At 31.4% G+C, this 17,203-nt stretch overlaps 2 protein-coding genes across 2 annotated transcripts in view; both read left to right on the forward strand.

Annotated features, from left to right (window-relative positions):
* Positions 1-6,718: 6,718 nt before the first annotated feature.
* LOC139485999 (ankyrin-1-like) lies at positions 6,719-12,960 on the forward strand. Its single transcript, XM_071270683.1, has 2 exons — positions 6,719-6,868; positions 10,232-12,960. Exons 1-2 carry the CDS (start codon positions 6,781-6,783, stop codon positions 12,382-12,384), a joined length of 2,241 nt encoding a protein of 746 aa, XP_071126784.1. The 5' UTR covers positions 6,719-6,780; the 3' UTR covers positions 12,385-12,960.
* Positions 12,961-13,936: 976 nt separating this feature from the next.
* LOC139484225 (uncharacterized) overlaps positions 13,937-17,203 on the forward strand; it is a 45,837-nt gene continuing 42,570 nt past the window's right edge. Inside the window, exon 1 of the mRNA XM_071267959.1 lies at positions 13,937-13,991. Within this exon, the coding sequence (XP_071124060.1) occupies positions 13,937-13,991 (55 nt within the window). The remainder of the gene's footprint in view (positions 13,992-17,203) is intronic.

Below are 17,203 nucleotides of genomic sequence, written 5' to 3' on the forward strand. Positions count from 1 at the left end.
AGCAATATTGGATTAATCAACACTGACCACATCTGCACTTTCTAATGTAAATCTATATGGCTATAAATCTTATATCATTGGCATATCTATAAATACTTGAATTGAATTGGTCAATTGGGAATTTTTCTCTTGGTTTACACTTCGATAAACCATGTTTCCGAAACTACTTTCGTAATCTATTCATGCGCGATACACATTCTTGCAGGGATACTGGGATTTTCATCAAATTGAGACTATAAAACAATTGCATAACAGTTGTTTCTATTCTAATGCATATTTAACAAAAAAAAAAAGAAATAAAATAAATGCACAAAAGCTTCGAAAATGTATAAAAATAAAATTTGAATAAAATTCCGCGAAATTTCATTAAGGATTTTGCGAATTTACGTCATGGAAAAACACGACGTCATACGAATGAAAATATTCAAGGGAGAGATTATTTCGTTACGCGTACGCTTCAATTTCGGATATTATTTAATTTAAATGAAGTTTTTGAGGTAGGTGCTATTTCATTTTAGATACTGTTGCATTTATCGGACATTTATGGTTTTTAGAAAGTCAAAATGGCGGCCACTGCTTAGTTACGACATGCCATTGTGCTTTTGATGGTAAATATAGCAGCCATCAATCAAATAATGTGAATTAATAATTGCGTATGTTTGGATGCAGAATTATAAGGATTAAACACATTTTTTTCTAGAGGTTATTGATGTGTAAACCGGGTCTCTTACTCACAAACTTGACATAAAAGTCCTTCGGACTTTTATTCAGTTTGTGAGTTAATCGCCCCGGTTTACACATCAATAACCTCTAGAAAAAATGTGTTTAATCCTATAGTATTATAAATCAGAAGGTTTCCTTTTAATGTCAGGATGGATTATACTGTTGTATAATACAAACGGAAGCAATATTGGAAAACGATGAATGCAAAATCTTTTCTGCATTAATTTATAGTGTCAGCATTTCATTTCTGTGTTCATAATATTGAACAGGCACTAAAGTAAGTAGTTCAGGACGGTGTGTTAAACAAAACGATTCGAACGCATCATCCAAGTTTCAACACTGACATGTCTGAATTCATTTGTACTTTATAATAACAAGTATATTAGGTTCTTTTCTGGGAATAGTATACTTTTGATATATTATGTCGGTTGTTTGATTTTGTGTGTAGCTATACGTCAAGTTGCAACTATTTCATTCATATGCACAACGTGTATATTTTTTGAACGTCCCATATATCTCAATGGTAAGCTCTGTACAGATTTAATTCATTGTACGTTGAAAAGATAGCAGTATTATTTAAAGTCATGTTCTTGTAAAATATATAATGTCTTTTCACATGTTACAAACCGTTTCGTACAGTTTGTATTGTTATTCAACGAAAATATAAGATATCTGGGACGATATCATTTTACAAATGATCGTCTTTGCTTACTAAGCATATGCTTACAACTTCTTGTTTGATCAAATTGTTTGAATATGTCTTCATACGTTTAGTTTCATTAAAAGTAGATAAAAATTAGTGAATATTCATGAATTACAAAAGGTTAAGATCTCATTGTATCGTTAACAAGGACTTGAAAACAAAAAGTGCTTGGAACAAAATTGTGTGTCCAAAATTGAGAAAAAGTGTTGATAATTTAAAATTCTTGGTTGAAAGAAGATCAAACGACACTACCATTTAGATAATGAATAACACAACAATGGTCACATAGAGGAAAACGATATCTTTATAATGTGGTAATTCGTCAGGTATGTAGTTACGTTGTAAACCAAAACTAACAATAGTAGATTACATGTTTTATTCTATTATCAACATGATCAAGGGCCTTTAAAAATGTGAATTGCTATTTTTGATTAACAAATTAACCATAAGTTTCCCAAATTTAAGTTTGTTGCATTTATAAACACTTGATCTTGTAAATTACTGTCAAAATTTAAACAAAATGATAGCTATGATAATGGTGAGTTCATTTGTCTAGCACGTTATTCACTTTTACACACACCTGTAGCACAAACAGGCAGCTAAACCGAAAAGGACAGAAAAAAATACCATCATTGACAACTTCACAAAAGAAGGTGCAATGGGTTGATCATTACTAATTAAAAATCAGACGGTTTAATAATTGAAATGTTAGCCTGTTCGTACCCTGAATTGTAAGCCTCAGTGGAAAGTTCTATACCAACATAATTAAATTAAGACAAGAAACTACCAATTCGATATGGTTCAAAACATTAACAACAATTTTGAATGTAACTATACCGAAATAATCAGTGACATAGACGCTATAAATACTTTCGGAGATTCTGATCACGCTACTGGTATAAATATTAAACCGTGTGTTTATCTAACCTGAACTTATCTTTTATGATACAGATACCACATCAAGTAAAACTGAATCCTTACAGAGTTTTGAAATGTCAGACACTACATGTATTTTAATAAAATATCAAAGAAGAATGTGGATACAAAATATTCCCCCCTTTTCTTTACAAATTAAGGGATGGCTTGATAAATCCATTTTCCTTTATTTTGTAAACTATAAATAGATGTAAGTTTTGTTTTATCTTTATAAATAGATAGAAGAATACTTTACTTTATTTTCTAACTCATTGAAAGTCATACACACCAAATAGGGGTTAGGAAACTGCTTCCTGACTCGTTCTGCTCTCTTCAGGAGAACTCTGGCCTATCTGAAAATTTAAATGAGAAGTTAAATAGCATGCACAGGTGTATCTGTAAAAGCAGAAAAAAATAATATAAAATTCATAATAACAATCCTAGTGTGTCAGCTCAGCTATGAAAGTGGTACAAGAAAATTAGAGTTTGTACTTTACTGCTCTCTGATGACTGATTCTTCCATAAAACACATTTTTAGAATACTTAATATACTACTTTTAAAGTGTTATCATGCCTTATATGAAGGCTTTGGTAAGCAATACTGTATATATAATGTTTAACATATATACCATTTAGTTACTTTTACATGTTTACGATGTGTTGCAAACCATATATAGTGACTTTAAAGGACAAAGTGTCTCCTTTAAATGTATCCCCATATGCCATATACATGATATATATAAAAGGGTAAAGAAGCAATACAAGTTTTTGATGTCCTGAAATGTAGCTTTTTAACATGGGGAAAAATATATTGAACATGGGTTTTCTCTAAACTTCATGCACTAATTTTTGATATTTCTTTGGTAAAAATCACCTTTTCTGCTGGTAAAATATACAGGTTTGACCTGCCTATTTTTGATTTGACATCCTTTTCTGAAGTGACTTGCAATTCTTTCAGCTCACATATATTGATGGTATTTCTGACTGCTTTCATATATTTGAAAGGACATAAGAACTAAAAGATGGACTTGACTTTTTCTGTCAGTTTATTTATTGTTGCAGATCTTTAAATCTTAATAAGACGATAACCTGAAATAGATATTGATGTTGTGAAAGCAGGCATAATCCTTTTTTTTTTTTTGTTAGAACTCAATTTTTACAAAGGGATTTCGATAATAATAAGCCTTCAGAAAGTAACCGTATATCTTTTTTAAATTTTGCATACAAAAACAAGCTGTACTTCAGTGGTTGTCGTTTGTTGTTGTGTTACTCTTGTTTTCTTTCATTGTTTGTACATTAATTAAGCCGTTAATTTTCTTGTTTAAATTTGTCATTTCTGGGCCTTTCATAGCTGACTATGCAAGTAGTGGCCTTGCTTATTGATGAAGACCCTACGGTGTCATCAAAATCACTCTCAAAATTTGATCTGCATATCCATCTTTTTCAATCTATTATTAATTGGAAATTCCGGTGTATAAGTCAATGACATCATGGACATTTCACATATGTTTATTTTAGCATTTGTAAATAACATTTCCATGAAAATATTTTTACCAAGACCCCTCAGAAACCCAATCATAGGTCATTGACATTGAAATTTTTCATATCTTATTTGTCAAAGTCTATGGTTAGGTTATCATAAAGGATACCAATGATGTTAAATCATTAAAATATTGTATTAATTTGTGAAATTTTGTATTAATTATAAAATAAAGAAGATGAGGTATGATTGCCAAAGAGACAACTCTCCACAAGAGACCTAATGACACAGAAATAAACAACTATAGATCACCATACAGCATTTTCAGTATCAAGTTGTGAATTCTAGTATTAAGTTGTGTAAGAATTTTTATATATTTTGTTTCCTTAAAATTTATTTGGCAGCAGCCCCACATTGTCAGTCAAAGTTGTCGATTGTTAAGATGTTATGTGTTGCTGGGTTTTTTTTCCAAACAATTACTTTAAACTTTCGAAGTTGCATACAGTCAACTGTGTCCAGTTTATTTTCATAATTACAGAGTTATTTACCAAATTGCTTTTCATTCATTGCTTTCACAATGGTTGGATTAATTGTTTGGTATAGCGGGCTGTCCAAACACGCCACTTTGTTGGAGAACATAGGTTTTTTCTTTTTCCTAGATGACCCTGCTCTTAAATCACGACTCCTTCTAAAGTGTTGAAACCTGAAATATCATTTATGATAAAATAAAAGTATATTTTACATGATTTTTTTATTTTATTTTTTCATTTTAGTTGCAAACTCTGTCATGTCTGTCTGACATAAAATCAATCAAACAAACAGAAAATTTTAGCTTTTCATGTAGTTGCAAATATAGTACAAATGATCAAATTTCTATTTCGGTCAGACAAACTCTGAAACAGTTCAGCACCAACTGGTATCTAAATTCATGTATCTACATTCAATGAATCATGACTTTCTCACAGGTGTATATTGTAAATGTACACGACTCATGACTGCATGTGTAACCTATAGATGTAATCGCAGGGGCTTGTCTAATATAATGAAATGGGGAATGTGTCAAAGAGTCAACAGCACGACCATAGAAAAAACAACAGCAGAAGGTCACCAACAGGTCTTCAATGTAGCGAGAAATTCTCACACCCAAAGGCGTCCTTTAGCTGGCCCCTAAACAAATATATACTAGTTCAGTGATAATGAACGCCACACTAATTTCCATTATCTCATTTACTATAGTAAAACACCATAAAAAATTACAGATTTTTTCCCGAGGGTAACTGCACGTAAACAGAATAACTGTTTAGCCAGGGAATATCATTCAATGTTGTAAAAATGACCCTATATTTCAAGCGGGCAACTGACCCTTGACAAAATACCTGTGTTGGAATGAGAGTGTAGGCAAAATAACTGCATTGGCTTAAGTTTGAAAGACATGTTTCCAAAAATAACTAAAATGATAGCAAATAGCAGTTCAGTTCAGTACAATATTATATTATTACTACAGTAACCGTAACGAACTTTATAAAAATGATAATCCAAATTATCAAGTCTAACAGACCTCAATAATTCTTTTCTCGATTTAATAAATGAGGATATAAACTTTTGACATAATTGACTTGTATATTACAATAGCAACACAAGATGATGACACTGACATGACTGACAGGTGTAAAAATTCTTTAACTAAACACTTAATATTGTATGGAAATAGTTATCTAAAATTCGTCTGACCAACTAGACAAGTACTTTTGATACATGTTACAACACCACATCAATAAAAAAATAACAGGGATGTGTATACTTTAAACAAGGATTTGTATAGTATTATACAAATCCTTGCTTTGTATAAAAATAAAAGAAATATTGTTTTGACGTAAATTTTGATAAAATCTTTAACCGGACCTTACCCAGACAAAAAATCATCGTCATCTTGATTTCCAACAAGTTGTGGTCTTGTTGCTTCTGTATTTAATCTTTGTGCCTGGTTTATCAACATTTGCAGACGGGCTGCGGAATATTCAGCCATAGTTATACTCTACCGCCAAATTCAAGAAAAATCCGGAGGCTGTCCGAATAGTTAGAAATTACTTTGTAACAAACATTTCGATTGACCGACAAAAGTACAAAACTTACGATATGGAATGAAAAACTTATGGTATGGAATTGAAAACCAACGCGTTGGTTTTTCATACCGTACGAATTACAAACCATCGTGTTGAAAGTGATGACCAACGCGTTGATAGTGAAAACCAACGCGTTGATAGTGAAAACCAACGCGTTGGAAGTTAAACCAACGCGTTGATAGTAAAAACCAACGCGTTGACAGTAAAAACCAACGCGTTGAAAGTAGAAACCAATGCGTTGATAGTAAAAACCAACGCGTTGAAAGTAAAAACCAACGCGTTGAAAATTTCATACGGTATGTTCATACCGCCAATGACACGAACGGCCACTCATAGATTAGTGTACTTCCGATTATGATTTTCTTCGTATGTGCAATGAAATATTGTGCCGAATTGTCGTTATAGTTCTGAAAACTGTATTGATGACAAGTATTTCATAAAAGCAAACAAAGATTTGTTTAGAAAATTGAAAAAAAAAGTCAACAATAACTTAACAACAATTTACATTCCATGAAACATCATATTAAATACCAGATGCCTCTACATATTCAATGCGGTTTAAACACATCATGCAACACGTTTTGATGAGATAATGACACATTTTGTCGCTTCATGTGTTTCAAGTATGGTATTTGCATTAAACAGATCAATATCATAATAGCACATCAATGCAAAACTAAAAATGTCTGATGTTAAATAAAATGGATAAAAGTAATATAATCATAATATTTGAAGTATGCAATTTTCATTGTCAGAAAAGTATACTTTTTTTTTGTAATTTAAATGTCGCATGTTGAAAATACATAACAGTGATACATTTTACTTTAGCGAAAGGCATGGAATCGAAACAAGAAGAGATCACAAATAAATTGAAGAAGTTTGAATCTCATATAGGTGACATGGATCAGTCAACGAATAACACAGGTTTGCATTTTCTTTAGTAGTCAGTAAATGGTATATGATGTTTTGATTATCATAAGTCTTTTCTAAAAGAAATGGGAAAATTAGGCTAGATGTAGACAACGATAGATATGAATAAGATAATGACCACTTACGTTATGCTTTACATGTTTGTTTTCATTTCTAAACACGTCATTATCTATTCTAATGAAGAATATTGGGAAACTAAGTTTTGAACTGGTACACAGAATAGGAATATTACTTTTATAAAATGAGGAACATTGCAGAAGATGATATATTTACTGTTGAATCGTTTATTCACTTAACTTAGATGAAGGGATCAACAATTGTTAAGAACAAATATTGCAACCTTTCTTGCTGCAGATACATTATTACGTCATATCAAATTGCTTCTGATTAGTTGCCTAATTATGAAAATCACACACGTATGTTTAAGTTCACAGTTTAGTAACATAGAAGTTGTCCAAATTTACATCAATGCATTTATAATAATGAATTATATTGCATAACTTAAATTACCAGTGATAAAATTGAATGTCAAAGCTGAGGATACAACATACATAATATTATCACACATGACTAAAAAGATTCAGCGGAAGATGTCGGGACCTTTTTTATGAATATTCAGAATCAATTTCACAAAAACTAAGCATGACATATGATAGTCTTAAAGAATATATTTTAGGTATTGATGTTGTCAATCATCTTCCGAACTAGTTAACGTGTTGTTTATTATTTGTCTTTGTAATCTTTTGACTTTACTGTTAAGTCCACGAAATATCCCTTTTGGCGTTGCTTTGATTTCATGCCGCCTTTGTGTTCTGGTACTTTATACATTTGTTTGTATTGTTGTATATCATTATTGCTCAAGTACGTTGTATATAGAGTTTGTTGATGCCATTTCGTTGTCTGTATTAACATGGTTGTTTGATTCTTTCTAGTGAATATTTGTAAATTGAAAGCAACCGCTCTATAATCGCCCTCCATCCCCCAAAAAATGATTTCTTAAATTAAGGATAATCAATTTTGTTTCAAGCACAGCTATGCATTTTCTTCGTGTTTCAAACTAGTTTACTAACATAATTGAATTTCACGTGCTATCAGTAGCTCAGATGCATATATGCATCTTAACACATGATGCACAGAACTAAAAGGGGACTAAAAATACCAGAATGACAGTCCCAATCATAGATAAAAAAAAAACTGAAAACGCATTGGCTAAAAAATTAAAAAGACAAACAGACAAATATTCTTACACAAGCCACAATATAGAAACTGAAAACTAAGCAACTCGAACCCTATCAAAAAATTGGGGTGATCTCAGATGGTCCCGACGGGTAAGCAGATCCTGCTCCCCAGATGGCACCCGTCGTGTTGCTCATGTTATAAGAAGGTATTACACATATTAATTTATATCTACTATAAACACACATATACACACACAACGCACATATATGTATGTATAAAAGCATTCATATAAAAATACAACTTATTTTGTATTACTTATTTGGATGTAATCTGCTTGTTAATCTAGCCACGATCATTTTTTTTTGAAGAGATGAATAGTTAAATTGTTTACAACACACTATCATATGTTTGAAAAATGTTGATACGCTTTACTGTTCATACCAATGTTAAAACAATTTTGGCACATAAGCCAGTTAACAAATTTGAACTTTCTGTTATCTATATAAATCAAACGAGTAATAAGAAATAAGAACCTACAATTCTTAAAATAAAGAACTTTATACGAAATAATGAAAATAATACTTCATGAAATTAATGTTATGAGTTCTGAGCACTTAAAGATCTTGCCGATACCTTAGTTTTAAATGCTCAACGAAGAGATTTAAGGTAGCTGAGCTTTACATTATAATACAAATGGTGAGCATTGTCAATTTAACGAGGCATATTTCATCTAACGCAAATGATATCTGTTGACGTATGCAAATGTAAATTGTTCCCATAAAACAAAGCAAAAAACTGCAATAAGGTATTGGAAGTTAAGCTTGCCTAATAAGCAGTGGATAAATAAAGTAACTATATGATAATATAATGAATCATATAATAGTTATGTCTTTTTCCAACTGCAATGAATGGTTTATTTTTTAAGATATGTGATTTATTTAATACTTGTACATTTACAGTACAACTTATACAATGGAAGAATCATTTATGTCTTTATTAACTTTTTCGAGTGTATGTTGACTTGCAATGTGCCCATCATGTTTTATTTGAATATAGTCTGCCGTATTTTCAAATAGTAAACAATGTTTATATATGTCGGTCAAATTTGCAATAACACTTCTTCAAAATTGATAAAACAAAATTGGCCTTGAAAAAAAAACCCATTAACTACTTTAAAGCAAATTCACTCTATTGTACAAACTGTTGATATCCAAAATCAAAAATTTAACTTTTCGGTCTTTCATATCAATTTAAGACTTGGTAAACATCGTTAACCAGATTCAACTACTAGTATACTCAACATTATACATCATATTGTGGATTATTAGCGGATAAATTGTTTAAAGATAATAACTATAACAGGTAAACAATATTGGTCAAATCCGTAAAAACCTGTGTATATTATTGTCTTATATTAGATTAATAACTTTCAAAAATGATTATCCAATTAAAAAAAAAATCCGTAAGTAAAAGTAACAAAACAAGTAGTTGTAAAATCGTGATAAACAGAAACTAACGTGCAATCGTTTTGTCCAGGTCTCTTTCATCTCATCTCCTAAATACAAACTAATATAAATCTTTACAAGACTATATGACTAATAATTTGTCAGCCTAATCAATCAAGTAATTGTCCCTTCTATTCAGCATTGTTCAGTTATTTTAAGTTACAATTCTGTCCACATGCGTCAATTTTTCTCCATGTAAGGATCAAATTGAAAGTATCAGGAAAACGAATTCAGTGAGGTTTAATTACGCAATATTGCCTTGTAAGTCAAACATATTTCAACGATGTTTTTTGGGCGTAATTTGACAATAATGATACAAAACGGACTGCCACTTGGTAACACTTTGGTTAAACATTGTGCGCTTATAAATGTATTGAACAAAACCGTTATGTTGAAATCGTATCATAAGACCTTCAAAAGTTCGATTCACATATAAACATCATACCCAGGTATAGGTAAGAAGAGACAGACTGTTTATCCGAATACAAAATTAAATCCAAAACAAGGTACTGTGTATCCACACAATGTGTTAACATTTAATTGGTTTATCTGGTATTTCCCATATGTGAAGCAACGTTATGAATCTGTCTTTACAGATCGAGTTTTAATTATCTTCTTTCTGTAATCATTTATTAATTTTAAACACAAAACATCAATACTTTTATTTTTACAGTAAACAGTCCCGAAGATAACATCAATCGCATCATTCGAGAGAATAAGTGGGAAACCTGTGCACTCGTTCTATGCATCGTATTTTGTGATGGATTCAATACAGATTGGCTAACATTAAAGTTAATTCCAGAGACAAAGAAAGCAAAACTTCGAGGCATTGTAAACGAGTTTAACATAGATTTTTTCAGTGAAAATTCCATGTTTGCATTGAAATCTGCCTTTTCATCATTAAATGGCACATATTTAATGAGACAGAGAAATTCAACTGAGTACAAAATTATCAATGCTATGATCTATCAACAAGTTTCTGTAACATATGGTAAGAGTTTCACAAAATGTTGTATAGAATATGCTTCTAGTTCTTTGATTCGTGACCAATTCCTCTTTCTCTCCTGCAAACCCGCTCAATTAAAAGATGATTTTATAGTATTATCAGAGGAGGAAGAAGGAACGTATTTTGAACGATTGTTACGTGACTTACGAGAGTTGGATTTTACAAGTACGTTTCATAATAAACAATTACAATATCCACCATTTATTGATAAATTAATACAATTCTATGAAAAGAACAAAGACGCAAAACAAGTACTGAAAGTACTAGACATAAATGGTCGAACTGTAGAGGAAGATGACAGAAACAGTCGTGGCTCGTCTGCTACAACACCATTAATCGAATCAGCATCAGGTGGTTACGTTGACATAGTTAATTTTCTAATTGATGTTGTTAAAAGTGAAGTCAATAATAGAGACGGCAAAGGTAAAACAGCTTTATATAAGGCATCCGAAAAAGGAAACACAACTGTTGTGCAACTGCTACTGGCAAGCAATGCAGAGGTCAACCTATGTACCATGTATAACGAGTCTCCATTGTATGTTGCATGTAAAGAAAAGTACTGCGTTATTGTTGATATCTTACTAAAGAACAATGCAAGTGTCTCTCAGTGTACAACGAGTTACAAATCTCCCTTGTATGAGGCTTGTGCAGAAGGGTGTAATGATATAGTAGAATTGTTATTAAAAAAAAATGCTGACGTCAACCAATGTGATGATACTGGCAAATCCCCATTATATATGGCATGTGCACAGGGAAACACAGATATTGTAGAAATGTTATTGCAAAGGACAATATCTCTTTTGAATGCAGCCGTTGATGAGGGTAGTCACGAACTAGTTGACCCATTGTTACAAAATGTTGTTGATGTCAATCGGTGTGACAATGATGGAGAATCTCCATTATATGTAGCTTGTGCTCGAGGGTATACATATATAGTGAACATTTTATTAAAGACAGAGGTTGATGTCAATAAGTGTAACAGAATGGACGATTCACCGTTAAATGTAGCCTGTATGGCAGGTTACATAGACATTGTAAAACGATTACTATCGAAAGCTGCTGATGTCAATCTATTTAACCTCGAGGAAGAGTCTCCATTACATATGGCATGTACAGGAGGTCATAAAGATATTGTAGAAATATTATTGAAGGAAAATGCCGATGTCAATCAATGTGACAATGATGGAAAATCTCCATTACATGTGGCATGCGTAGGAGGTTATACAGATATAGTAGAAATGCTATTGAAAGCACATGCAAATATAAATGAGTGTTACGGTGAAAAACAAGAATTTCCTTTATATGTAGCATGTGCAGGAGGTTATAAAGATATCGTTGAAATGTTATTAAAGAATGGTGCAGATGTCTGTCAATGTAACATAGAAGAAGAGACACCGTTATTTGTGGCCTGTGCTATGGGATACACAGATATAGTGGAATTATTGCTGCATAGAAATTCTAAAGCCAGTCAATGTAATAAAGCAGGGTCATTTCCGTTGTATGTAGCATGTGCCAGGGCACGTACAGATATAGTGAAAATGTTACTGCAAAAGGATCCTGATGTGTTACTATGTACACAACCAGAATATTCCCCTTTACATGTGGTATGTGATTTTGATTCATTTAAACATCTTCAATATGGTAAACATGGTAAAGATGTTTATGAAAAGAAAGTTAAAGATCACATCGCAATTGTAAAATTGTTAATCTCGTATAATGTAGATGCAAATAAGATGGATTCAAAACAGCAAACACCCCTGGATATAGCCAAAAAATCGGGCTGCTCGGAACTAATAAATATTCTTGATAACCTATCATAATTAAAAGTTGCCGAAAGTATAGTTTTTAAACATTCAACCTGTTAACACTATACTTATGAATGCGTTAAGAACAAGGAAGTATTGGTCATCCGCTTTATAATAATATTAGGACAAACATGATATTCAACAATACATTCATAATGAGCTAACATTGTACAGGTTGTAAGTGTAATAATATATACACACGTTCGACTGACATGATACTGTTTATGTAATTTCTAATCATCATTTACAACTAACATTTGAAATTTCAAATATCTGGTTGTTTGTAGTATTTTATTATCATATTTGATGTGAACATGGTGAACGCCATATATATTTAAAAATAAATGATAAACAATGTAAATATAAAAACAATGATATAAAGGGAGAGATGTTTAACGATACCAGCTAGACAGTCACAACCTTTGTCAACAACAATAAAAAAAACGTAACTGTACATTGATTGAATTTGAACATTAAATATATATATGACTTTGTAAAATGGCCAATATTATTTATAGCTGTGTTTATGAAAGTGGGATCGCAGTTAAACAATTTAAACAAAGTAATATGATTATTAAACATACAGATTTTATTTCTGAGTTTTTTCCATTTAATAAAATAAAGTTATAAATATTAAAAAAGAGATGTGGTATGATTACCAATGAGACAACTCTCACAACACGACTGTATCACGGATAATATTTAGGGGGAAAAGCAATATTATCCCTCGCATACCATTCCTCCTCTGTACAGCAAAAAAAGGTTTATCTCAGTTTAATTAGTGTATAGTACTAAACATTTTCATACAATAAGGATAAGTATCAGATATTTAAAGCGTATATTTAAGGGTGTATTTTTCTGACTTTTCAGTCTCATTCAGTCTCGTTGAAATCTCGTTCTTGAATTATTTCCAAAACATGTGATAAAAGAGGAAAATATCAAAAAATATTATTATCAAAAATAACTCTGAAAAAATTGTGTATTTACAATGAATTGTTTTTGAGTAATCCACTTTTCAAAGGACAAGGTATGATAAGAGGCGTTTTTGGTCCCCCTCCCAAATAAGTTTATATATACATCATAGATAGCCTCAGTATAGAAACTATTATTTTTTTATGTTCCGGTAAAGGAAGGTTGACTAGCAACGGTTTTATTAAATAGCCAAATTATCACTTATGCATTGCTTTCTCATTACACATTAGCATAATCAAAATAGTATTGTCTCTTTAACAATAACTTGAGGTTGCAAGTGAAAAGTCACTTCCATTTCAGTTTAAAAATGCTAAGCAACAACCTAACAACAAAAATATTGCCTAGCAACGGTACAACAATTGATAATTTCTGCCATATGAGGTATAAATATAGCAATATTTAAAGATTTAGCTACCGTAAATGATTTTTCTTTCATATATGATGTCTGAGTCTCTGTCATCATTATTTTTTCAAGAAAATCATATTGACCATAGCAACCCAAAAGTTGCTTAACAACAGCCAAAAAAAGATAAAAATTAAATTGAACTACAAAAAAAACCTTTTGATTTTTTATTGTACAAATTAGAGTAAAATCATGTCAGATTGGTTACTAATACATGCAAGAATAACTGTAGCAGTTAGAATTGAAAGTAAGTCTATTGTATATCATGCTGACAAAAAGATTGGCAACCAAAATAATGCCTAGCAACGGTTGAATAATGTTTTTGTTTGTAAACCGAAGTAGGATTTTGACTTCATTATAATATTTTGATGAAGTAAATACTAAATCATATGCTGTTACCAAAAACAGGGTTGAGATCTCAAAAAACACGTTTAACCCCGCCGCACTTTTGCGCCTGTCTCAAGTCAGGAGCCTCTGTGAGTGTTTAATGATTTTTAATTTTAGCTTCTTGTGTATAATTCGGAGTTTATTATGACGTCTGTTATTACTGAACTAGTATACATATTTGTTAAGGGGACTGCTGAAAGATTCCTCAGGGTGCGGGCTTTTCTCGCTATATTGAAGACCCATTGGTGGACTACGGTTGTTCTCTGCTCTTTGGTCGGGTTGTTGTCTTTTTGACGAATTCCCCATTTCCACTCTCAATTTTTCGTATTAAATAAACGATATCAAGGAATTGGTCGTTTATTCGACAAAAATGCAATAAATACGAATCAGATTGTCACATAATAATTAGTAAGTATAAACATAAACAAGTTGATAGGTAAAATAAACAAAATTATGTCCCCAGTATACGGATGCCCCATCCGCACAATCATATTCTATGTTCAGTGGACCGTTAAAATGGGGCAAAATCTGCAATTTTGCCATACAATTAAAAAGAAAGATCATATTATAGGGACCAAGTGTACTAAGTTTCACGTTGATTGAACTTCAACTACATCGACCAAAAACTTTCAACTGAAGCGTGATAAACGGACGAATCAACGGACAGATGGACGAACGAACGGATAAACGGACGAACGAACATACGGACGCGCAGACCAGAAAACATAATGTCCATAAATGGGGCATAAAAAAGCTTTAAATTATATAATAAGTGGCACACTTATAATTCATAAATAAAAGTGGACGTTATGAATATAGCTTTTCACATTTACATGATGATTACCGGTACATTAAAAAACTCAAATGGATTAAAACTACTATAATTGAAAATTCAGTATCAGTTATATACAGTATGTATAGCAAATGTGCATAGCTTGTACAATGCCATTGTGTGTCACTTTCAGAATCGTAGACTGTGAACTTTTTAACACTTAACATAATATTCTAAAGAAAGTAATACTTTAAAAAAAAGTTCAAAGTTTTCGATGAGGTCAAGGGTTAAGACATTAAAAACACTCATGAAGATGTGTAGACGAAAGAGGCATGAACATCTTCAAGTTTCTCTAAAAATTAATTATTTCTACGATATATATCCTGAAATTAACAAACTAATCGCCGGTGTATAGTATCATGTGCAATCATACCACATCTCCTTATCTTATCCAAAATATTATGCTTTTTTTTTAATGAAACAGTTATTTGTAAGTATTATTTCATGAAACCCCAAAACATTTGAATTTGATTAGAAACGTTGACATACTTCATTAGAGGGTCTCGGTGGCCGATTGGCCTAAGTAGTTACTTCAATCTGTAATCACTAGCCAGTAAACACTGTGGGTGTGAGTTCGATCCCAATTCGTGCGGTTGCACTCGTTTTCAACCTTAATTTCACCTTTCAATGTTGATCTATTTATTCTTTTCATACTGAATGTGTTCACTTGTAGGACTGAAAGTTTAGCCAAAACGGTTTCAATTTTCACGATTTACAGTCGATTTCATTGAGTGTGTAGCCAAAGGTAAAATCTTTGAATTACATATTATACTTAATTTTGATAACTGCACATGCATAGCGCATAAGTTTAGTATTGTAAACGGAGATAATTGTCTATCAGCAAATCATTTTAGTATTCTTAATTCTCTGTTCAAATATCAACTAACTTTAGTTTTATTTTTATTCAGATATCCATAGAGATGCACATATGATGTCTTTAATACAATGAAGTGCACAAAATAAATCTATTTTTCTGTAGACGGTTAAATAGAAAATTTCAAAGTGCAAAATACATAAGTTTTGAGGAAATGATTTTTTTCAGAACTACAAAAAGAGTTTGAATGTATGAGAGCTTATTATAATATTCATTTGTAAGATTTAGTTGAATATTTGAAAATAATAATTTAATCTTTATTGCAAAAAACATGAAACCCTAAACATAGTACATTGTATACACAAGTGACAAGAAACATTATACATCATAGATGTTTTAAAAAATGGAGTTGATTTTAATAACATATATCTATATGCATATATATATATATATATAATAATTGACCAATGCGGACCTTATTTTCGCAATTCCATAGATTGCTTTATATAGTCTACAACACTAGCAAAAATATCTTTATTGGGATCTAGAATGAATTTAAGTTTAGAGTTTGAGTGAAGCTGGTTAAAAATAGGATAATGGGTTTTAATTGCATTTATAAGGGAATGTCTTACATTACTGTTAATTTGGCAATGAAGGAAAAAGTGTTCCTCATCATCTAAAATTTTAAAAACTTTGCACAGTCTGTGTTCTCTTTGAATTTATTTAGAACGTTCTAATTCAATTTTCAAATTTTAAGTTTACTATAAAGATAAGTGAATACAAATTAAATCACCACGATTTTTCAAGGAGTACATCTCTGTATTTGTCTGTACAGCGTTAGACTTTTTTTTATCATTGTGGGTCTAATTTCACGTTCAACATATTTTTTTAAGAGAGTGACTCGTCTTGATGACTGGATACGACGTAAAACAATCTGTACGTGACATTCTGATCAATTATGGATCCCGGAATAATTTCGTACCCGTGCCATTCCCTTTCACGTATTAAAATGACTTGTAAAAATTGTAAACAATCGGATTATTTTTCAAATTTTAGACATGAGCGCCAACGTAGACCACCGTGATATTTTAATTATGTGCAAGATACAGAAGAGTACAGTGGATGGTTGAAAATTTCAAGATGGTCTACGTTGGCGCTGATGTCAAATTTCGTCTCCGAACATGACGAAATTGTAGATTTTTTACACTTTTTGTCATTTAAGCCTTTTCAAGGTCCAAGTTTGAACATATTTGAGTACATAACACCTAAAAATAAGGTTTTAAATGGAAGAGCAGATATTACAGTTCATTACACAGTCGTGATGGGCTTAAACTTCAAAGTTTAAAAATTCTGAAAAAAGGGGGGCCAAAAACGGTCCTTATCGTACCTTGTCCAATCAAGTCAGTATTTTAAGCAACATTTTTGA

This window comes from Mytilus edulis, chromosome 8 (genome assembly GCF_963676685.1).
Source record: "Mytilus edulis chromosome 8, xbMytEdul2.2, whole genome shotgun sequence".
In the NCBI taxonomy this organism is placed as follows: domain Eukaryota; kingdom Metazoa; phylum Mollusca; class Bivalvia; order Mytilida; family Mytilidae; genus Mytilus; species Mytilus edulis.

Coding starts and splice junctions, on each gene's coding strand:
- LOC139485999 (XM_071270683.1), top strand. CDS start 6,781: ATGGAATCGAAACAAGAAGAGATCACAAATAAATTGAAGAAGTTTGAA. Junction 6,869..10,231: donor TCAGTCAACGAATAACACAG/GTTTGCATTTTC, acceptor TTATTTTTACAG/TAAACAGTCCCGAAGATAAC.